We start from the raw sequence: 23380 nt of genomic DNA, 5'->3' as shown, positions 1-23380 counted from the left end.
CCTCGATCTCAGATGGCACACTCATCTTTATTACATTTTCCCGCCTGATAAGCCCCTTAGCTGCCAATTTCTTGGCTGTTTTTCTCTTTGGTAAACAACCTATTTGGGAGAGATTTTAAACGTTAACGAAAGTTTTAAGAAATAAAGTGTAGGTGCCTGTGCTGTCCTTGGCCCCCATCTGGTATCGCCCTTGGATTGGGGGTGGGGGCTGTGGTTCAGAATGAAAGCAGGGGCCAGGCCGCCCACGGCCCTGGGGGTACCGAGTGGGCCCGGGGGGCAGTGTGGGAGATCCCTCCCCATTTTTGTCTTTCCCCCTTTCCTCTCATTCTACACCCATGCTTCCTTCTTTTATTTTCCCTTTTGTCACCTTAGACTGGGGACCTTTGCTCCTAGCAGGCCCCTCTGCCACCTGCGAGCCCCTCCGTGTTTCGGAACACCTCACGCTATAGTTTCTCACGTTCAAGCCCTTCCCTGGGGCTGGGACTGCTCGGCCCGGCAATGACACCAGGGCAGGGCGCCCAGAAGCTCATGGGGGAGTCCTGCGGCCTGAGGCCAGGCCCTGGTTCCAGGAGGGATCTGCCCCACCAGGGCATCATGCTTGGGCCGGGTGCTTTTTTTTTTTTCCTCCTTTTCCTTTTTCTTTTTGATGTGAGATTGGGCCTTCAGAAAACACACGCTGATTGGGGGTGACTCAAATAGTTGTCTGACCTGGGGCTGCCGAAGGGCCACGTGCTAACTGCTGCCCCCTGGCGGCAGGCCGCGGCTGCGCCGTTAGGGGAAAGCCCGCTTTGGCCGTTGCTTCTGCGAGCGGAGTTGGCTCTGTGCTGTTGTATCAAATGGGCCGAAGGCAGGAAATTTAAGAAATTATGTACCCATGTCTTTGACTCAGCAGAGAGGTCATTTTTCTACTTTGGGGAAGAAACATTAAACATTCTCATATGTTACTTTTGTTCTAATGTCAAGCCCATTTCATTAAATAACAATAAAAATAGTTAACAATTACTGGGCTGTAACTTGGCTCCAGGCCCTGCCTTAATTGCTTTAAATCCACTATTTCATTTAATTTTCAAAACAACCCTAGGAGGAGGGTAATGGCATTAATTTCATTTTACAGTTTATGAAACTGAGGCTGAGGCACCTCGGGTAACTCGACCAGGTCACGTAGCGAGTTAAGTGTTTGAGCCTGAACAGAACCCGGTGTCCCAGCTCTTAATCACCATCCTCTTTAATACCACGATGATATAATAATGACAGCAAACATATAAAAGGGGGGAAGGGGTAAATTAGGAGTTTGGGATTAACAGATATACGCTAATATATATAAAATAGATAACAAAGACCTGTATATAGCACAGGGAACTATATTCAATATCTTGTAATAAGCTATAATGAAAAAGAATCTGAAAAAAAAGTATTATATATATAACTGAATCACTCTGCTGTACACCTGAAACTAGCATTGTAAATCAACTATACTTCCATAAAATAAAATCGAAAATTTTAATTTTTTATATCAAAATTTTTAAATATAGAAGTCACACACACATTTATTAAGTGCTTACTACATGACAGGCAATGTGCTATGAGTTTCGTATGTATTAACTCATTTAATACACACAGTAATAATATTACTATTATCCTCATTTCATCTGTGAGGAAACCAGGTCGCAGGTTAAGGAACTTCACAAACAGGGATGGATCCAGGATTTGAACCCACACAATCTGAGTCCAGAAGCTCATGTTCTTCCCCTTATGTTCTCTTGTTGGCACACGGTGACTAGGCCACATTCGAAGTTTGGTTTTATGAGTGGAACATAAAGTGAAAACAAGAACTTTGTCTTCTGTGCCCTTGGTGTAGTGTGGACCACAAAAGACTATCAGTGTGTCTTGCCTAACCTTTACCATTGACCCATGGAAGTCCATCCTGTGTGCTGAAAACTACACCGGAAAGGTGCGAGCCGGGTCCCCAGCCTGCCTCGTGTCGTGGGTGCAGGGCGGTAGTGATGCTCACGTGGTTCCCATCTGCTGTTTTTGATCCCAGGAGGCCCTGCGGGATGGGATTGTGTGTACCAGCAGTTTTCAAGATCTAGACGTCATCACCAGCTCTGGGCAGCTCTGGATCTTAGGAGCTGTGTTTATATCAGAATTGTACTGTGTATTTGATGGGGTAACAGCAGGGCGGGGTTTGCAAAAGCTGTGGCTGGGGGTGGCACCCACCTCGATGGCCTCGGGTAACAGGTGAGGCAGCTGCCAGCCCCCCAGGGTGGTGACGGGACAGAGGGAGAGGGTCATTTCCAGTCTGACACTGGGCTTCCTACTCTTGGCTCCCAAACTCTCGGGCTCCTCCCACAGGCTCTCTGAGTAACCCTTGGAGTGTATTCTGAGGAAAGTGACTCTGGACTTACTGTTGGCTAAACACAAGCCAGTGCCCATCTGGGAGAGCGCGACCAGCAGGCGACTGTTTTGCCCTCTTGGATTTGGTGTTTTTCCCAACATCCGGTCTTTGATCAACTTCTGGCCCCATGTGGCTTTTAGAGGTTTTCTTTCCCAGGCAGTGAGCGGGTCTGATTTCTTCCCAGTCATCATTTCCCCGCTCCAACAGGGTTTAGCAACTGTGGCTTAGCTGTTTCTCCTCCTTCCACGGACTGACTTGCCCTTTTTCTCAGGAACATGAAGCTGTCTTCTAAAATGTATACATGCTTTCAGCTCCCCTCCCCGTGGCGCTGCCCCTGTCACATTCAGTGCTCCATGCTGCTGGCTCTGGAGCTGACCTCGGAGTGACTGATGGGTCCTGAGGCCGATGGCTGGAAATAGCAGGGGGGCTCCAGGCTGCCTCTGTCCACAGCAAGAGACGTCCCACCTGCCAGGGCCTGGGATTGGCCGCAGTGGAGGAGCTCGGGTCTCTCCAATGGGGATGACACAGATTTGACATGCTGTCTGACATCCCTGCAAGGCCTGCTGCCAGCAGGGCCTGTCAAGCTAGGTTGGTTAATGTCCTGAATCCCTGCATCTTGAATGAGCTGCGCTGTCGGTGAGCCAGGGAGAATAAGACCATAGAGTTCACCCAGAGAGGCAGGTCGGAAAAGAAAGAAATACAGGTTTAAGGCATCTCAGTGGTCGCATGGGGCTGCTGCGGTTTATAGCAATAAGTAGAAAGATGCTCTGAGACTGTTACTCTATCCTTCTTTGCACAGTTTAGGGAACTCACTGTCACTGAGGTCTCTATGGATCTGCTGGTGCTTTATTAGTAAAAGAACTGCAAATTCAAGATACCCAACAGGGCCAAGGATGCAACCACTGATTGAAGCAGGCCTAGTGTAGGGCATTAGGGAGTGGTGGTGACTGTGGTAAATTAGAGAATCTTGGCCAAGCAAGAGCTATCAGAAAATCAGATTCAGAACACCAGCCACCGCTTTCCCACTGGAGCTCAAAGTTGTATATCTAACTTTGTCTCAGACTGCAAAGTCACGGAACTTATTACTTGACATTATTCTGCTTAATGTGAAAAAAAAAAAGAACAAAAAACCAGATTCAGTAAAATTGCTATAAGTTTTTCCACTGTTGCACTTTCTCTTCATGGAAACTGTTGCTTCTCAGATGCCCCAGTACAAATCCTTGGGTCATGATCATATCACTATGATCTCATGCAGAACCTCAGCCCTGAAGTCAGCACATAATGAGAACATTGGTAGAGTGAAAATGACCATTGAAAATCTCTTAGGGAGGGTCCACGTCAGGCACTTTATTAGTACCTTTCTCGGGAAGTCCATATGCCTGGATGTGAAAAATTGTTCAACTGGACAGCAGATGAAATGGTAGGCTTGTGTTTAGGAACCAAGTTGCTTGGGAAATTCTCAGGAGAATCACTCTCAGCGCATTGGGACTGACTGACTGGGATGTACCTCTTCCATCTCCCACTCACTCCGAGGGATGTGTTCTGCAGGGAGAAGTGATGAGGGCCTTTTCTTTATTTTTTCTTAATTTTTTAAATTGAAGTATAGTCGATTCACAATGTTGTGTTAACTTAGGTGTACAGCATAGTGGTTCAGTCATACATATATATATTCCTTTTCATATTCTTTTTCATTATAGGCTATTATAAGGTATTGAATATAGTTCCCTGTGTTATTTAGTAGAAACTTGTTGTTTATCTATTTTATACATGGTAGTTAGTATTTGTAAATCCAAACTCTCAATTAATGTGTCCTCCCCTTTCCCCTGGTAACCATAGGTCTGTTTTCTAAGTCCGTGAGTCTGTTTCTGCTTTGTAAATAAATTCGTTTGTCTCATTTTTTTAGATTCCATATATAAGTGATATCATATGGTATTTTTCTTTCTCTGTCTGACTTACTTCATTTAGTATGACAATCTCTCGGTTCATCCACATTGCTGCAAATGGCATTATTTTATTCTTTTTTATGGCTGACTAGTATTCCATTGCTCATATATATGCCACATCTTTTTTATCCAGTCATCTGTCGATGGACACTTAGGTTGCTTCTATGTCTTGGCTATTGTAAATAGTGCTGCTAGGAACATTGGGGGGCACATGTATCTTTTCAAATTAGAATTTTCTCTGGAAAACTCTACATATGCCCAGGAGTGGGGTTGCTGGATCATAGGGTAAGTCTATTTTTAGTTTTTAAAGGACTCTCCATATTCTTTTCCATAGTGGCTGCACCAGGGCCTTTTCTTTCATCCTTTCTTCCTTCCTTCCTTTCTAACCTGTCTCAAATAGATTTATTATTTATTTATTATTTTTATTGAAGCATAGTCAGTTTATTAGATTTTTTTTATTGAAGTATAGTCATTTTACAGGGCCTTTTCTTTATGCATGTGTATAAGTGCTTCTCTCTTCCCCTTGCTGAGCTCACATAATCGAATTCATGTAAGTCACACACGTGTAATATGATTCCAGCACACAGAAATGTTGGAACCAGCATTTGAGAGGGACCTTACATCACTTAGTCTCGCCACTCATTTCAGAGCTGAGCAAGATGAAGTCTGGAGTGTTGCAGTAACTTGACTGAGTCCACACAGCTCAGATTGTTGGTGATATTTGATTGAGATTTCCTGGTCTGCTAACTTTGGATCTAGATCTAGTTTGGTTTATTTATTCATTCATTTTTCTTTCTTTCTTTCAAGCACTCATTCATGTATTTTTTTGAGCTGTGTCAGGCACTGTCCTAAGCATGGGGACACGTGGGTTGAACAAGACACTGAGTGGAAGTAACGTCCCAGTGGAAAGGGCGTGGCTGCCTCCTAGGACAGGTCAGCACATGCCCCATTTCCGCTGCACCCACGAGGGTGGCATCACCCCCTCTGACCTCTTACAGCTTATTCCGAACCTTCTTCCGTGGCAGAGTGGCAGGGGGCACACAGCCTCTGAATGGGGACCAGGGGGAGCAAGCTTATGTTGAAGAGAGGTGTAGCTGTCATTCAGGAACTTGCCTGTGTTCTCACATTCTTTAGTGATGGACTCCATTTTTACTGGGAAAAAAATGTGATGGATCCTTTGCTTGAAAGTGTTTTTCTTGGAGGAGGGTAGAGCTCAGTGGTAGAGTGTGTACTTAGCATGCATGAGGTCCTGGGTTCAATCCCCAGTTCTTTCATTAAACAAACAAACAAACAAACAAACAAATCTAATTACCCCCACCCCCAAAAAAAGAATTAAAAAAATTAAAGTGTTTTTTAATCTTGAGAAGTGTTCCTCCCATTGAAGTTTGTGAGGTCCCCTGACCGTGTGTGTGAGTAACAAGCTCACCATTAGTATCAAGAGGACTCCCTACAACCAATAAAAAAAATAGAGAGACCCCTGTTAGCTAAAGGGGCAAAGAATCTGAAAAGGCAATTTTCAGAAGAGGAAAGAGGAGTCCGAAAAGAATTCAGCACATGAAGAGACACTTGACGTCGTTTATAAACCAGATGAATGTTGTATAGTCATCGGTAATGTTTAACTGGCAGGTGAATGCCAGGCAAACATCCAGCCGGCGCCACTTCACACCTGTGGGACTGGAAAAATTAGAAATCTAGGTGATGCCAAGCATGTGGTGGGGGTGGGGAAGGAAGTGGAGACACAGCGAGCTGCTGGGGGCGGAGATGGGGTGCCAGTCTGTGCTGTCATTCCGGAGAGCCTTTTGGCAATAGAGTCAGGTTCAGTATATTAAGACCCTGTGACCCGGAGACTCTGCTCATGCGTGTGCACCCCTAAGAAACTCTCCTACAGGGTTATAAAGGAACGTGTCCAAGGGTGCTTCCGTGGAGGGGATGGAGGCAAACTGGGAAGCAGATAAACCAGCTATAAGACACCTTAGACCACGCAGGAGTGAGTTGGAAACAGTGGATTAGATGTACACAGGAAACTGGGGAGGATCTTAAAAACATTGTATGGAGTGAAAAACAATCCAACAAACCAACAAAGAAACAGATGAGGCCAGTAGTATGAACATCTGCATAAGCTGAGAATACTTGCACACAAAACACTAATACACTTTTTGTAAGAATGTACACAGACAAAGGGCTTTACATTGAATACATTAGGATGGTTGGGAGGGAGAACAGGATTGGGGATGAAAGGAAACAGACAAACAAACATACAAACATTAAGCTGGTGGACTTCCGAGGGCATTTTGATATTTCTCTGTTTATCTGCAGAAGAGTGACAGATGGATGAGGAGGGGAGAGGGGCCCAACACCCACCCACCTGGCTTTCGCTGAATGCCTGACACACAGCAGTTGCTTAATGTTTCACGAAGGACTATGAATAAAAGTCCCCCTGGAGACATCACCCAGAACTTCACCAGTTTCCTCATTTATTCTCCTGGGAGTGCTGGAGGCATGCAGGAGGTGGGGGAATCCATGAGCTTCCTTGGCTCATGAGTTCGCAAAGGAGGCAGACAGATCCTACCCAGGGTACCTATTTACTAGTAAAAAAAATAAATGCCAAATCATCTGCCAGAAGATATGGTTTATTTGTTTGGTCCTAAGTAAGACATATATAAAGGCCAAAGCTGGATCAGGTGTCCATCCAGTGTCTAGCAGTTTATTGGCACGAATTCTTATATAATATTTGGCATCATAAATTGTTGTCACCCTTTATATAAACTGCATTCTCAGAAAAGTCTAGTCATGCTAGTGATGGCATTTAATCACTCTTCCTGGTGAGAGCCATCCGAGGCATTCCCTGAAGGTGCCCCTCGGGGCTCCCATCTGATTTTTCTGGATTTGATCCTTTAACATCAAGGGAGAAATGGTTACTAGTTCATAGCCTATGCACAGAATAGGAATTTCGCACTCACTGGGTTTGCCTGTTCTCTTCTAGTTCTGTTTCTTTCTCTAGTTCATCTCTCTTGATTCATCTCTTTGTTGGTTGTCTCATTTTTACCTTCCCACTGGCCTAACTCAGGTTTCCCAACCTGTCTTCGGCTTGATGGTTGTTGTGGGCATCTGTCCTGTGCGTTGCAGCATCTCTGGCCTTAACTCACCTAGACGCTGGTAACACTGCCCAGCGTGACAGCCCTGAATGTCTCCAGATGTTGCCAAATGTTCCCTGGGTGCACAGTCGCCTCAGGGGAACAACCACTAGCTCGGGAAAGAACTTGGGGCACACTGCATTTCTGAACAAGACTCTATTTTAGAAATGCTCTTACCTGTTTTCAGGATCCAGGAGACAACATGCCTTTGGCTGCCTCTGTGAGGTAAACGTCTAAAATGAGAAATTCAGAGATGATGCTTGCAGGGAACCACCTGGCCAGATCTTCCTGTGGTGAAAGGAAGAATTGGGCCGGTTCTCTAAACTAACTCAGACACAGAACACAAAACCTGCATCTCCAGTTGGAGTTAATTGAGTAATTAACTCAATTAACAAATACGTTATTTGTGCCTCTATTTCCCAGGGTCATTTCTTCAGTTTTCTTTTTTGCTACAACAGGGGATGAGCTGGCCACACACACCCTTCTTCTGGGTCTTCTAAGATCAGTTCCAGTATTTGTGAACTGGTTCCTTCGACTCAATAGCCATTTAGTGGAAAAGAACTAAGGAAAACAGAAAGCCCTGTGAAAGGATTGAGGACCTGAGATACGTCTGATAAGACAAAATGAGGAAAATCCTTGGTTATTCCTATTCAGACCACAGCACTTCAGTAAAGGACTGTGTCGACCATGGAGATGATGATTGTGAACAGGGAAGGGAATTAGGTTCTAATTTGCCTCTTGCTTAGGAATTTTTTTGGAAGTTGTATTTATTATTCCTACTTAGGACCAGGTGTAGGGAGATTTGATGCTCTAAGAGGATCCTTGTCTAATGGCAAACCAAGGATGCTAAATCCTCTAGAATTACAGTGGAAAGAACAAAGACAATTAATTTTTCCCTAGTTCCACATTTGGATCGAGGGGACTGATACACATGGTGGGTTAGGGGCAGAACTGATCGCCGTGGTGCTGCGGCAAGTGAAGGAGTGAGAAATACACTGGGGAGAAGGAGGAGAGGGGAGAGAGGTTGGAAAGCGTATGAAAGAAAAAAAAATGAAGCCAAAAGAGAAATGGCGAGCATTCTGGATGAAAGAGATGAGAATCTTGGAGAAGAGAAGAAGGGGGTCCTACAAGCAAATGCCTGAATGAAGATGGGAGAACGAAGTCCTTTGTTTTGTAGTCGGTGGTGAATCCCTGAGGGCACCTGTCCCAGCAATGCCCGGGGGTCCCTGCCTTTTCACATCCACTCCCTGCACTCCTCGCCATGGCCAGTGAGACGGCGCAGAGAAGAGCCCATTTCCCAGATGAGAACGTGAGAGACTGAAGGGCGGGGCCTCGTTCAAGTTCATAAAGCTACTCGAGGGGAGTCACAGGCTAGGTAGTCCCCGTTCCATCACCCCCATGGCTGCCTGGGTTCAGCAGATTCTGAGAGGAGACTCCATGGTAAGAAGATCTCAGAATGATGCTTGAGGATTGAACCACTTTCCCTGGAGACAGTGGAAGCTGGAGGGGAAACACTAAAAAAGAGGGCTGTATGTTTGAGTCTTCTCTAAACCCATGGTAAATTTGATATTTCCCCATTCTATTTGAAATGTGTTTTTCACAGCTTAGCTGACCTGGGCCGAAATGGATGCCTGCCCCAAGAAGCCGACCGTTAAAAGGGCAGGGAAAATAGCCTTCTTTGTTTTGACGGGAGCAGTCCTCCCTAAATTCCTGGGGGACAGAGAAAAGGTTCATGGGCCTTTATCTTTCTGGCCTGCGGATGCCGGCATCAGGGCAGAGTTCTCATCTCTGGAGACCAGAGACTGCAGTAGGGGGCCTGGCCACACTGCGCCCCTGGCTGGCGGGTTACAGCTAATGCAGACCAGCACTGAGCCTGTTCTTGGAAGGAATAAGCCCGAACACTAAGCCGCTGGACGCTGTGACCATTCATCCAATGGGTGGAAGTTTCCAGAGCTCAGGAGGAAATGGCCGAGGCAGTCAGTAAAACCAGGCACACGAGAAGAAATCGTTCTGTTTTTGCAGCTTTGGTCCGTGTCGGGTAAAACCTGAGTTCCACCACGTGGGCTCACCCGAACAATCATCATCCAGTTTGCGGTGCAAGGAGTAAACGGAGGCCACCTCAGATGTTGATGAAACAGCAAGGAAACGAGATGACTCTTTGGATGAAGGTACCTAAGGGATGGATGCAAGCAGAGTTACATGGACCCTCCTGGTCCCCACAAAACGTGTGACTCTGTGTGTAATTTATCACGTTGGATTTTGGAAGAAAAATCGATTTTATTTCGAAAGCAGCTAAGTAAAGACTTACTTGAATTTTGAGCAACAGACAAAGCCAAGAGAAGAGAGTAGAAAACTTCAGTTGAAACGTCCAAGAAGATAGGACGAAGAGGCTGGGAGAGGTGTGGGTTCCTGCGTGTTAGCCGTGGTGTACGGGGGCTTGAGCGCATAGTCCAGGCACAGTGCTTCGGGGATCTGGGTGCTTTCACCGCTGCTGACGCCACAGACTGACACAGAGAACCATCAGTGTGTAGCAGCTCTTCCAATAACGTACTTCCTTTCAGTCCTTTGAGAAAAGCCAGTTCAAGTAAATGTCGTTGCTGTCCTGCAGCTGCGGTGGCCCAGTCGGATGCGACGCCTTGTAACAAAATGTGCTAATTATAACATTGCGTATTGGGAGGAGTTGGGGAAGGGAAGGGAGGGTCCTGCTAACTTTCTTCTGTTAGAAAAATGAAGGGGACCATAGCTGGGCTCCAAGGTGGGGCACTGCCATCCCGGACACATGCATAAAAGACCCAGGTAGACTTAATTAAGCAGGGAGGACCCAGACAGGCCTCCAAGGCTGGAGAGATTTGGGCCTGGCTCCTGTGGGGCATCGTCCGGAATTCTGGGCAAACTGCTGGCAGGTCTGGGACCCTCCATTCAGCACAGCCCAGGGATGAAGTGCTCTGGGCGAAAGAGGGGGCTCTTAAGTCAGATAAACCTGGGCTTGAATCTGAGCTCTGCCACTTCCGGGCTGTGTGACGTTAGTCAGATTACTTGCCTTCTCTAAAGCCTCTGTTCTCTTCATCATTTTTTTTAAAATTTTTATTAAAAAAAATTTTTTTAGGGGAGGAGATAATTAGGTCCATTTATTGACTTATTTTTCAAGTGGAGGTACTGGGGATTGAACCCAGGACCCTGTGCATGCTGGGCAGGCACTCTGCCACTGAGCTATCCCCTCCCCACTCTCCTCATCTTTAAAATGGACGTAATGGTATATCAATTCTTAGGATTGCCATGAGGATTAGTGGGATTATCTGTGAGCTTTAAGCGCTGCTGCCTGGGACTCTGAACACTCAGTAAGCAGCAGTAATTAGGGCTAGTTTATTTCTTAAGCCATATGCAGTCAAGCATCTTTACATGACAGAAATAGTGAGAGCAGCATGGCCTTCCAGACAAAGTTGGGAGACCCCAACACACAGCCACCCTAAGAGCTCCTCGGAGGATGCGAGCCCTCCCCATGGTACGGTCCTGGACCGCCTTCACCTCCCAGCTCCAGTACCCTACCGCATCCCGGCCGACCCGGCCGGCACGTGGTCCCATGCCGCGACACGACTGGGACTCCTGCTTTAAGAGCCTGAGTGAGACCGTTTCAAGCCTTGCTATTTGGTTCTGTGGCATCTGGTTATGCAGGTTTCATGTCCTCTTGGCTTCGGTTTTCTCCAGTGTTCAAGACCTAAGAGAGGACGCGGAAGGAGGTGGCCTGGCGGCCCAGGGTGTGGTGGGCAGCCGCGGCATCCACACCGTTTCCATTGCCAGGCTGGACGGTGTCAGGCTGGCTTTGCTGACACCTTGACTGCTCTGCGGGAGGCCTTGCCCGGGACTTTGAAACCCATGGCAAGAAGCAAGCAGCAGAGACGGACAGAAGAAAATACTATTACCTGAAAGGTGGGGCAGATGAGAGTCACTGGAGGAGCAAGAGCAGGGAGAAGAGAGGACAAAAGGACGAGAGAATAAAGGGGGAAGAGAGGAGAATGAAGTCGTGAAGGTAGAAAAGGGGACTGAAGGGAGATGGAGCTTTCCGATGCTGGCGAAGCTTAAGAATTAGGAAATGATAACAGATATAAAAGTGGGATTGAGATGGTTAGAAAGCCTCAAACAGGGAATCGTGATTGGGGAGGGGCTTTTGAGGCATCACATGATCCACCTCTCTGTCTTTATAACTGAAGAAAAGAAGAAAGAAAGAAAAAAAAAGGAGAAAAGAGAATTTTTTGTCTCCCTATTGGCAAAACTAGGGGGACTGGACTATGATCTGTAAGGCCCTTTGCACAGCTAACAATCTATGAATTTATAAGGCATGTGCTTATTTTTAAGTTCCCTTATTTGGTTAGGACACATCACTGTAGCCTGCTTAAGTTCCACGAATGTCACTTTGTGATAGATGGTGCGAATGTGTTTGATTTTCTCAGTTCTCAAAAAGTCAGGATCATAATGCCCTTCAGAGTTTTCAGTAGCTTATACAGGGTGATCGTTTAGAAAAAAATTAGCTGTCAGGTATGCTCTGGAACTAATGCTGAACTTTCAGGTAAGTAAGACTCAAGGCTAGAACCAGGTCCTAGAACGTTCTGGCTTTCCTTTGGGTGACTCCTCTGTCTGCTCGTTGTTAAACTCGATGATGTCGGTTTCCCTGGTGTCCAAGTTTTCCATTAAATACAGCACGTCGGGAGAGACTCGTGAGCCAGCCACAGTGTTGATTCCACTGGTCTCTGAGGATGTTTCTGTGTCAAGTAAAAGAAGCGGCTCAGGGCTCACGGGATGTGGACTTCGGCCTGCCAGGGAGGTGCGGCTGGACCCTGGGAGGCTCCACCGTTTGGGGGGCGTGTCATTGTCGTGAGGGTCTTCCTGGGAGGCAGACATGAGGATGTTTCTCTCATCTTTGGTTGAAGCTGTCTGGGAACTGGGGTCTCTCGGAAGTGATCCTTTCTCAGAGGTGAACAGGATCAACCCCACTGGGTCCTCCTGCTCAGTCTCGCCCGGCTGAAGCCCGGTAAAGTCAGAGCTCTGGATGGAGGTGGTGGAGTCGTGGTGGTCGCCCTCCGCCAGGGGCACCCGTGCTGTGACCTGTACCTCGGGGACCCGTGGCATTTTGGTGGGGGAGCCCATCACACTGGACTGGGGAGTCAGGCTCTGTATCGTGCCTGTCTGGCTGGTCTCTCGGATGGTGGACAGCTCTCCGAGGCTGGAGTGCAGCGGGGGCCCCCCCTCGGCGGTGTGGGCTTGCTTCCAGGCAGCCGAGGCACAGTGGGGGCTTCTCGGGGGCACGGCCAGCAGATCCCTGGCCGGGCTGAGGTCGCTGTGCGGGAGGAACATGGAGCTGTCGCTGGCCTGCCTCCCGTAGCTTCTCCGCCTGGGGCTGGAGGGGTGCTCGTGGGCGCTCAGGAACCTCTTGACTCTTCTAATCACGGACCGGCGGTGGCCAGGCTTCTCATAATCCCACAGCCACTCCTCGCCGGGCAAGTCGGACCCGGACAGCCTGAAACACACAAGGACAAAATGCAGGCAGAGCAGCTTCAGGGGCCCAGCTCTGGGGCCAGAGTCTCAGACTTTGGTATTTTTGCACTATGGTTTTTGACATGGAGTGGGGAGGGGGACTTTGGGGGAGATAGTCTAGCAGAGGTTCTCAAGCTTTTTGGTCATGGGACCCTTTTAAACTTTTAATAATCACTGGGTACCAATCAAGGTCCATACAGATCCAAAAGGAATCTGTTGGGAAGAGACATACCCCATACCACGCATCTGCGGCTGCAAGTGACACTGTTTTACTACCAATGCCTGCGGGAGGAGGAAGGGTCTCTTCCCTACCTGGCAACAGCTCAGCCAATGAGAGACTGTCACAGCTCAGCCAATTAAAAGCCATTATACTTTGAACTCCCAGTTTCCTCCAATGGACTTTTTATCAAAACCTCTTCCAACCTCCCCTTCTCCTCATAAATTAGTTTGCTTTGCTTTGCTTTGTTGGATTTGCATATGGCTTGCACGGTTGCATGTTCCGCACTGCAATTCTTCACTGCTCCCAAATAAACCCATTTTGCTGGTTAAAAAAAAAAATTATTGAGTACCCCAAAGAGATTTGTTTATGCGGACTATAGTTACTGCTCGTTACTGTGTTAGAAATGATGACTGAGGGATATTAAGAAAAAGCACAAGAAAGTACAAGCACACACTCCATTAACTAAGTGATGACATCACTGCACAGTGCGTAGCCTCTGGAGAATTCCACTTTACACTCAAGAAAGAATGAGAGTGAAAAAAGGCAAATAGCATTTTACTGTTTTTACAAAAATAGTTTCACGCTTAAGGACGTGGGTCTTGGCATCTTGATTCTTGGGGATTTCCAGAGATTTCCCCAGATCGTACTTTGAGAATCACTGATCTAGAGACTTGGACATAAAAAAGAAAAAGAAGATACAGTATGTTTTCTTTCTCCCTGTTACCGGTGAACTAGTCATGTTTTCCCAGGACCCGTGTGAACCCCCAAGACAATGGGTCACAACTAAATTCAAGGCAGTCCGGATAACAGCTAACATTTCCTGGCTGCACCTCCTGGGTATTCATTCATTCAGTTATCACAGTAACCGTGTATGTTAGTATTGCTATTACTATGCGCATTTTGCAGGTGAGGAAACTGAGGTCCTGAGAGATTCGTTAAGGCTGTATAGCTAGTGAGGGCCAGTCCCAGAAGTCTGATTCCAAAGTCTTTGTTCTTAATCCCTTCTTTACAAAGCCGGCTACATCAGTGTCAAGGGATGAGGTAAGAGTCCTGGCCCAGAGGTCACTTGCTAACATTCCTGGTTCAGGCTTCGCATTTCTGTCTGCTGACTCAGGGTCAAGGTACTCTTTGTGGAAAGAGCACATCCCATGAGATGGTGTGGACTCACCACGCGAGTGGGCTCCCCTGGTGATCAAGTTTGATGGATCTGGTATTGCTAAGAATATCCTGTTAAATTTCTAACATTTAAGACATAAAACAAAGAATCCTACCATTGTTAATCTTCTTCAAGGCTGCTATAAATGGATGGTTGAGATAACAATAAGGTCTACTGGGTAGTATCAGATTATATCTCTGTGGATTTGTGGTTTTTAACGAGGTTAAGAGGAACCACACAAAGCCTTGGCTTTAAACTAGAGATGTTCCCGCTGGCTCTGGGAGCAACAGTGATCGGGCCCTCCCAGTCCAGTGTCCGTACTGACATCCACGGTGACAAGATGCTTTAACTATGTCAGGTGCATTTTATGGGACATAAAGGAAGAAGTTGGAACAGCAAAAGCATTGGTGTAACCTGAAAGGGCGAAGTGAACAGCCAAAGAGAACGTCATTCGTCCACGTTTATGAATAAAAGATGGATGACTGAGATGATTAACTGGCTAAACACCCTGGGGGTGGCATCCGATTACAGCCTCGTGCTGTTATTCTAAAGCCCCAGCAGTGCCCTTGGCTACCAGATAGCCTCCTGGCCCACCCTGCACCGTGCACGGCGCAGATTCTGTTACACTGACCCGAGAAACGCAGACTCATGCTTTCAGCAGCCTTGGTGACCCTGCTCATTGCATCTCATTAGGTCAGATCTCCAGGCACACTTCAGGAATCCATTTAGTGACGGAGCACATGGGAGTGGTTGGTCACTGAGATTGCCACGCTGGGCGTGCTCTGGGAATCCGAGGTGGAGCTGGCAATCTCCCTTTGTAGGACAGGTCCCTGTCCTTCATTTGGGATCTTGACTTTTTATTTGGGATTTGTCCCCCTTAACTACTTTTAAACCACACGGTTGTGTGGGAATGACAAAATCTTGCTAGGAAAAAAAAAATCTGTATTGTTATCACTTCAAAACTTTGTGAATCCTAAGGGAAAATCTTTCTAACGATGCGCTGATGTAGTGGGGTAAAATGATTAAGGCCACGGGTCATAAATTGGAGAAAAACAGGCTGGTTGCAAAGAGCAAACTGCAAAAGGGCTGGCTTTCTTGCTAAAGTTCTACTGATTGACCGACTGCCATTGGGCAGGGCTGTCGACGAAATGCTATCACACCTTCCTGCCTTGTGAGATTGTGGTGTGGACGCATGTGATTTATCCACTTACCCAGCTAAACTGATCGAGCATCTACCATGAGCAAATTTGTTGCATTAAGTTCTATCTAACGTAATTTAAAAGGAGGGCGAAAGCCTGTATATAAATAGTTAAATGTGGGGGCAAAGTAAGGTCTTTGCTGGCCTTTGACACTAAGTAGGAGTCAGATGGGCTGAGAAGGGATACAGTACTCCAGGCGGAAGTGACTTGAACAAATGAGACAGTGGGGAGCCTCAGGGTGTTTGTGAAGAATGGGAAATCCTCGAATTTGCGTCAAACACACAGAATAGTGTCAGGCAGGAAGCTGGTGGCCGTGGACTGTGTTATGAGGAGCCCTATATACTGGGGAGAGGGATTTGGACTTGATTCCAGAGGCAGTGGGCAGCCTCTGGGGAGGGCATCACTGGGGTGCATTTGGTGGTGGTGTCCAAGCAGGAAAAGCTACGACGAAAGCAACTCTGCTGAGTGGTGTCAACCAGAAACGCCTTGGATAAGAAACACGACTCAAGAGCTTTCCACATCGTTAGTCCGAAAGGCCCATTTGTGGGTCTTTGGAGGGACACTTGGTGGCCTGTGATCTGGGGGGCGGTGCTGTGAGCCTCATGCTGGAGTGATGAAGGAAGCCTCGCAGCTCCTCCCGCTGGCCGAGAGCAGCGCGGAGCTCCCTGGCATGACGGACCCCGGGACCTTTCTTCCTAAAGTTCCCGTGATGGAAGGTCTTGTCGCCAGAGCCCAGTGCCCATCTCCTTTCTCTGATACTCATGCTTCTCAATATGACAGCAGAAACTGTGGTTTAAGAGCAAAATGGTTTAAAGCTTAGAGCATGCAGAATAGAATACATTAAAAGAGTCTTTATTTCCCAGTTGGGACGCTTGGATGTACCTTTTAGATCCTTTAAGACTTTTCCTCCTCCTTATTTGATATTTAAAGTGTACTTTTGGTATAGGGTTAGTACAGTCCAGAAGCCCAAATATAACACCCCTCAAAATGCCCCAAAACAGTTATAGCCAAAACATGAGATGGCAGACTGTAAGCACCCTCCTTATGTTGCTATGTGTTAGAGAAGGTCAGCAGAAAAAGCTAAGTCTTAGGTTCTGGGATTCACTTGGACTGAGCCAGGCTGGTAATTAGAGACCAGAGGACATTCATGGAAAGTGCCATGCAGCCATTAACGTCCAGCAGATGGAATTTGAGAATTGCGTCTGTGGTCAGGAAAATGATTTATTTTGGGAGCCTGCAGAGCCACGATCAGTGCTACTAAGGCTGATGCTACCTGGCTGTGTGACCTTTGGATACTCAGCTAACCTCTCTGTGGCTTAGCATCATACTCGGTAAACTAATGACACCAATACTTAGTCTACCTGCTTTACAAGGGTGTTTGGAAGTTCAAAAGGAATAATATGTGTGGAAAAGCTTTGAAGAGTAAGAGATATTAAAAGGACCCTGTCAATGACTGGCAGACTTTCAGAACTGGTTTCCAAATCATCATCGACTTCTTGCACACGGTTGGAGGAAATAATAGTATCTGTCTGAAGGTCACTCCGTGCTCTCCTTCCAGAGTGTCCTTCAAAAATGTTATTACACCTTGAAGCTGCCCCCTAGCAATGAACATGTTGGAAATGATGACTGTAACCATCATTTAATGGTGAGACGAGGGTGCTGAGTAGATGGAGAGGAAACATAAGGACAGGGAGAAGTCGGATTTTTTGAGAGAAAGATGATAAGGCCAATCAGGTGGGGGGACTGCCCTGACCTCGGCTCCCGATGTCATTTTTTTGTGCCATTTGCAGACATTGTCAGGTCCTGCAGTAAACGTTATAACATTGTAAATCACGAGTGCAGAAAGGCCGAGAATGAGAAAGGTTATGGCATGTATCGGGCTACTTCTGAAGGGAGGAGAAGGGCCAGTGGGGGAGAGAGAATAGGTAAATCTCAGCAGGCTCGTTGGTTCTCGTTGATTCTGGAAGGAGGGAGAGCGTGCATTGTTTCCATAGGGTCAGATCGATGTCAGGATTGGGGTGTGTTCTTACTTTAAACTACAATGTTTGAAAAAACCCCAACAACCCCAATTTTCAAAATATCTGCTGAACTCCTACAAAACCATTAGCCCCACGGTCTCCCTTGCCAGTGGCAAATCTGAGGGCAGGAGCAGCGGTGACTTAATTAAGGCCTCTTGAAAAGATGTTTGGGCTGGTCAGGGGTGCAGAAGAACACACCGCCTGTGGCCATAACAAAGAAGAGGCAGGGCACAGCACGGCGGCAGGTGGCAGCCGACCTTCAGACCTCTTGGCACGTGTCTGACGTGGAAACACCAAAACACCCTTGATGGCTTGAAAGATTTAATGCCTATTTTTCACAGCAAGCTTTTTGCAAAGCGACCCCCTTCTCCTGAATGTGATCAGACAAATATAAAGCCTGTCTTTCTCTGTGGCCACTTTTCAAGTGGTATTTTGACAATTTAAATTCAAATAATAAGAGGTCATCGTCACAGGACTGAAATGAGGAATTTAGGAAAATGATATTTAACGCAAGGAATTCTACTTCCCCGGGTCAGATTTATTGTTTTCAAATTGCCAGCGCACCCAAAGTCGGGCGGCTGCCTTGGAGGGAGCCGATAATTTGCATGAAAATCTATCAGGACAGAAGCACGCGTGCTGGAGTGTTTATTCACAGGCAAAGCAAAATGTATTCTCTAAACCCTTAGAGGCCAACGCTATTATTTTTAACCTTCTGCACTGCAGAATCTCCACCAAAGCTGTAGCCAAGGGTTTACAAAATGAGTAAATAACCCTCATGCTAAGCTGGGAGTGAGTGGCGAGCACTGTGACAAAAACCCGGTGGACAGAAGGTTGTGTCCACCCAGCCCCCTCCCTGCTCCCCGGGTTGGGGGACAGTTCCCACTAGTGGCGCCTGATGGGAAATGGCTCAGTCCGGAGAGCTGGCGACCTTCCCGCTGCCTCTCTGTTGCCTCGCAGCTAGTTTGGACCGAGGATGATGGCGAATCTAGTTAAAGAACTGGCATTTCTAGCCTTATCTGCTCATCCCGCCTCCACTGGCTGTCGCAAAAAGAAATTGTGGCCCGAAGTGGGGGTTCACTTAAAGCCCCTGCCTCTCAATACTGTTGGATTCTATGGGAATTTTGTTAGAAAAGGGAATTACACCATCTCTACCTCTCACACCACTTTCAAGGTGAAAACCAAGCGCCAACGGTGACGCCTTGTCGGCATACGCAAGAATCCCTGAACAAGTTCTAAAATTATAAACTTAATGCACATTCATCTCCCTGAGAGCTTCCATCTCTCCTTCCTTTCTGGTACATTAAGTGAAAATCAATGTTCCAAGAATATATTTTTGTTGAAGTTAGTGATTCAGAATTGGAGACATTTTGGGTTGTTTATGACACAAGCGTGCAAAAGTATATATATCAGACTATGCATTTTCTTGTAAAGTTAAAATATTTGTATATAGCTGGCTAAGAAGGGATTACTGACGAGAGCATCCATCTAGAAGTCTATTTAACCACACTTCAGTAAAGTCTTTGCTTGCTGGAATATGTATTTTGGTATACTTGAATTAATATCACTAAGAATACTTCTAATGGCACTGTACAATCTTAAATGCTTTGTGAACATCCAGTACATACGTGTATGATTGCAAAAATAGTTGCATTAGTGCTACATAGTCTTAGGACTGTTGGAATGAAGATGGATAGGTCAAAGTCATGGTTTCCAGGTACATGGTCGTAGTTTCACAGTACCAAATTAATATCAGATGAATTCCTCAACTCCCAACCCGAAGGAACTCTCACAAAAATTGGGATATTTCTCCTCTTTGTCAAATGGATCCTTAACTGATGTCACAGACCCATTGCCTAAGATCACAACAAATGTGAGGACGTTTTGACATACTTGAATCACGGCAGAAAACCCAAGAAGACAGTCTCTTGGAATAGGACTGCAGCCAGCAGTTTAAGGTTCCCGGGCTGAGAGTATGACCTTATCCATTAGCAAGACACAGTGAGCACAGTCCTCCGTGTCACCCCTCACGACACGCTTGAGTGACCTAATTCATCAGCAGCTGCAGCCTCTCTTCTCCAGAACTTCGAATCCTGCAGCTGCTGTGGATGGGTGTTTTGTTAGGGTTTCCCCAGTGCCTTTAAGGGAGTATCGCTGGTTTCCAGTTGGCCATTTTGACTTCCAAGACAGGATGAAAGGGAGTTCTGAGAGGTTTTTAACGTCCACGTGCTCCATTCCTCAGAGCCTTAAAAATCTGTGCTGATGATAATCCCAGATATTTAAAAAGTAAGAATTTTGGAGTGAACCCAGGATGCTAGGATGTGAAGACAAGCACCCTGCCTCAAGCTCGCTGTGGCAGGAAAGGCCTGGACCTTACTTGTTTGTTTGTTTTAAAAAGAAACGTGTTTTCAGCAACGCCGGCTCGAGTTTGAGCAGCCTTGGCTTGTTTTGGTTAAGTGAAACTTACCGAGCGTCAAGTGTCTACTAGCGCCTGAAGAAGACCTGTTTTCATTTTAGGATTTGGGCCTGATTTCTTGGTGTGTGTCTTATGAATGCCTCTTTTTTGGCTGCTTGTGGGCAGTTTTCTTAATCTTGGTCACCAGTGGCTCCCAGGCCATTCCTCGCTGTCTCTTACTGATTCCTGTCTGGTTTATCTCCTCTCCATAGTCCAGACTTCTCAAAAAAGTAGTTCATGACGAGTTAATGAATTAAGGAACTATTGTGAGGTTTTTTGTTTGATTTGGGGTTTTCTTAGGCATGAAAATGGCAAATGGCATTGTGTTTAGATCTGCTTTGCAATGGGCCGGTGGTGGGGAGGGTGAAGGTGGGTGGGAGGATGGAGGAAACCAGGCTGACCATGATAATGGAAGGTGGGTGATGGGTACATGAGGTTAATTGCAGTTTGTTCTCTACTTCTGTGTACGTTTGGAATTTGCCATTATACAATTATTTTTAAAGTAGTTCCCACTGGAAATCTTGATCTCCTTGCCTCCCAGTCACTCCTCAACCTCCTGTAATTCAGCTTCTGCCCAACACTCTCACTTAGGTCTCCAACGACCTTAAAATGCAAACTCTCATGGTGTTTTTCAGACCTGATGTTGGAACGTCCACCGCTGGCCCCTAAGACAGGGCATCCTCTGGGTTCTCTTCCTGCATCTCTCCTGACCATTCCTGCTCTCTTTCAAGGACGCCTTTCTCCCTCTGGCCTACTCACTTCACCCTGTCCTTGGGTGGTCCCTCTCACTGTCTCACACACCCAGTGCTGATAACAGTCAGATGCATCCTCCCGCTTGGATTTTGTCTCTGTTCTCACTGCTGGCTGGGCCATCTCCCTGTGAACTGTCCACAGATGCCTCAAATGTAGCCCATGCAAAAGGAAGCTTATCACCTCCCTCCAATGGCAGCTCTTCCTGAATACACTCTGTGACCCTTGGCTCATTACCAGCCACCCTGTCATTCTCAGCTCCTCCTCTTTTCTCGAATCTGTCCCTTCTGCCATCTCCACTGTCTACACGCCTTGTAGGGTCACCCGAGTCAGGCCCTTATCCTCTCCACTCTAAACTGTACTGATGGTCAGCTCACTGGTCCCTGGTTCTGGTCTTACCCCCAGCCATCCATCTTTCAGCCAGATAAGCTGCCTGAAACACAACTGTGACCATGTCACTTAATAGCTTTGGGACAAGGCTGAAACGCGTTCCTCAGACTATAAAACCCTCCGTAATCCTCCCTCACCTCCCTCCCTCTCCAGATTCATTTCTTGGCTCTTCTACTTTGCATATCAAATTGTTACTCTAATAGAAGCACAGCGTAGAAAAGTGGCCGCCAGGGGCTGGGAGGCTGGGGGTAAATAGAGATAAACTAGGTAAAAGCGTGTTAATGTTAAGCTGTGAGGTAAATAAGGTCCGAGAAGCTAATGGAAACATGGTGACTAGAGTTGATAACACTGAATTGAATAATTGGAATTTGCTAAGAGAATAGAACTTAAACGTTCTCATCAAATATATATATATATATATGTGTATATATATATATATATATATATATACACATATATATATATGTATATGTATAGTGATGTGTTAGTCCACCAGATGGTGGAATCCTTCCACAATGTATACATATATCAAATCACCACAATATATACTTTAATTGTCTTATAATTCTATATGTCAGCTATACCTCAATAAGCTCAAATTTTAAAACATTTCTACTTTGAATATACCATCGCTCCTTTCCGTCTTTGCTCACCCTCTGCTGGAACCCCCCTGCTCTCTGTGTTGGCTCCAAATTCATTCTGAACGATGCACATTAGACTCCCCAACTCCAAGGGCCTCCTTTGACTCCCCGGTCTCTGTGAAGGGTACCTCCCCTGTGTTCCCAGAAGACTCAGCATTTGTCTATTGCTGCGTGTACCACATCGTGTTATAACTTGTCTCCTCTTTGTGTCTGTGAGCTTAGAAGGTGTGTTTTTTGATTTTTGGTTTTGTTTTTGCCTCTCTCTAGTGTCTGACATAGAACCTACCATACAAGAGAACCTCCAAGAAAATTTTGCCTGAATAAATGAATGAGTACATTCCGTATGTGAAGATAAAAGGAAAAACATGGTCAATTAAATTTGTACTTGAGATAAAAGGTGGGAGGAAGTTATTTTATTTCAATAATGTATATTCGGTAAATGTGCAGAAAGTAGGGCAGTATTTTGAATGTATTCCTGAATGTAAGGAACAAAGGAATTGTCTCCAAGGAGTTTCCTTTTCATGTGGAAATGAGTAGTGCTCTGAATGTGAAAGAAAACGGGAGACAGAGTCATCCCTCAGGTTCCCTGGGACGGTACTTCTGCTGAGTTATTGAAGTGCCCTTTCCTCGATCTTGGAATTTCTGGGTCATTTCTGGGAATTGTGATTTACACACCTGAAAGGTTGATCTGAAAAGATAAGGCAAATTTGATTTCCGAAAGAAATATGCTGGGAACCTACATCCTAAGTAGAATAAGAAAATAAAAAAATCCAGGAAAGGATTTTATATGCCATCAAGCAGCAAACACTGAAACGTTTGCATCCGTACCACACTGACACCCCGTCTTCCTCCTAATGCCAGGAGCTCGCTGGCTCAGGCATCACCAACCTCCTGTGCTACAGAAATCCTTACTTCTACTTCCCTTTTCCCTGAGCCTCGGTCAGATGGTTTACTTGGTACTGACATGGCACTTGGTGAGCGAACAATTCACTGCGAGGGAGTTATCTTTTCGATTTTAGAGGGCATCTCTTGTTTTTGCCAGCGCGGTAGACCATTCGCCCTTCTCCTGGTAATAGCACGCTGATTTTGCTCCAGACATCACCTACTCTATATGGTTGGTTGGGGCTGACCACATCCCTCGGTCCAAAGATGGACACACAAGGTAACCTTAACCAATCCAAATATTGTGTCTTCCTTTTGACAGCTGTTGGTTCAGGAATGGGCATGGTAGCCGAGCCCAGCCAGTCGTCATAAATCCCAGTGCTTTAAAGAGTTGGAAAAGAGATGTGCTCTTTCCACGGGGTTTGCTGAGAAGATAGGCTGGGCACTGGGAGCTGCTGGCTGCCATCTGGTCTTTCTGCCATCACGACGGGGGAGCCTGCTTGACACCTGAGCCAGTGGAGAGAAAAGTAGGACCGAGGGACAGAGAGGGCCACACGGGTCCTGTCTGATCAGCACTAGTTAGGTAATATGCCTGCTAGACCCCTCCATGGCGCCTCCATTGCAAGGTCACGCACGCACTTTTTGGCCTGGTGTGACTTCCTTATTCCTGC

At 46.4% G+C, this 23380-nt stretch overlaps 1 protein-coding gene and 1 long non-coding RNA gene across 2 annotated transcripts in view; one reads left to right on the top strand and one right to left on the bottom strand.

Annotated features, from left to right (window-relative positions):
- Positions 1-776: 776 nt before the first annotated feature.
- On the top strand, positions 777-22217 carry LOC140700255 (uncharacterized). Its single transcript, XR_012078623.1, has 3 exons — positions 777-847; positions 1115-1168; positions 22095-22217. It is a non-coding gene; the product is annotated as an uncharacterized lncRNA (long non-coding RNA).
- Positions 12005-23380, bottom strand: part of BEST3 (bestrophin 3) — a 36983-nt gene continuing 25607 nt past the window's right edge. Inside the window, exon 9 of the mRNA XM_031683340.2 lies at positions 12005-12984. Within this exon, the coding sequence (XP_031539200.2) occupies positions 12054-12984 (931 nt within the window). The 3' untranslated portion in view covers positions 12005-12053. The remainder of the gene's footprint in view (positions 12985-23380) is intronic.

Source organism: Vicugna pacos, chromosome 12 (assembly GCF_048564905.1).
Source record: "Vicugna pacos chromosome 12, VicPac4, whole genome shotgun sequence".
Taxonomy (NCBI): domain Eukaryota; kingdom Metazoa; phylum Chordata; class Mammalia; order Artiodactyla; family Camelidae; genus Vicugna; species Vicugna pacos.
This window is presented reverse-complemented; position numbering and strand designations above follow the sequence as displayed.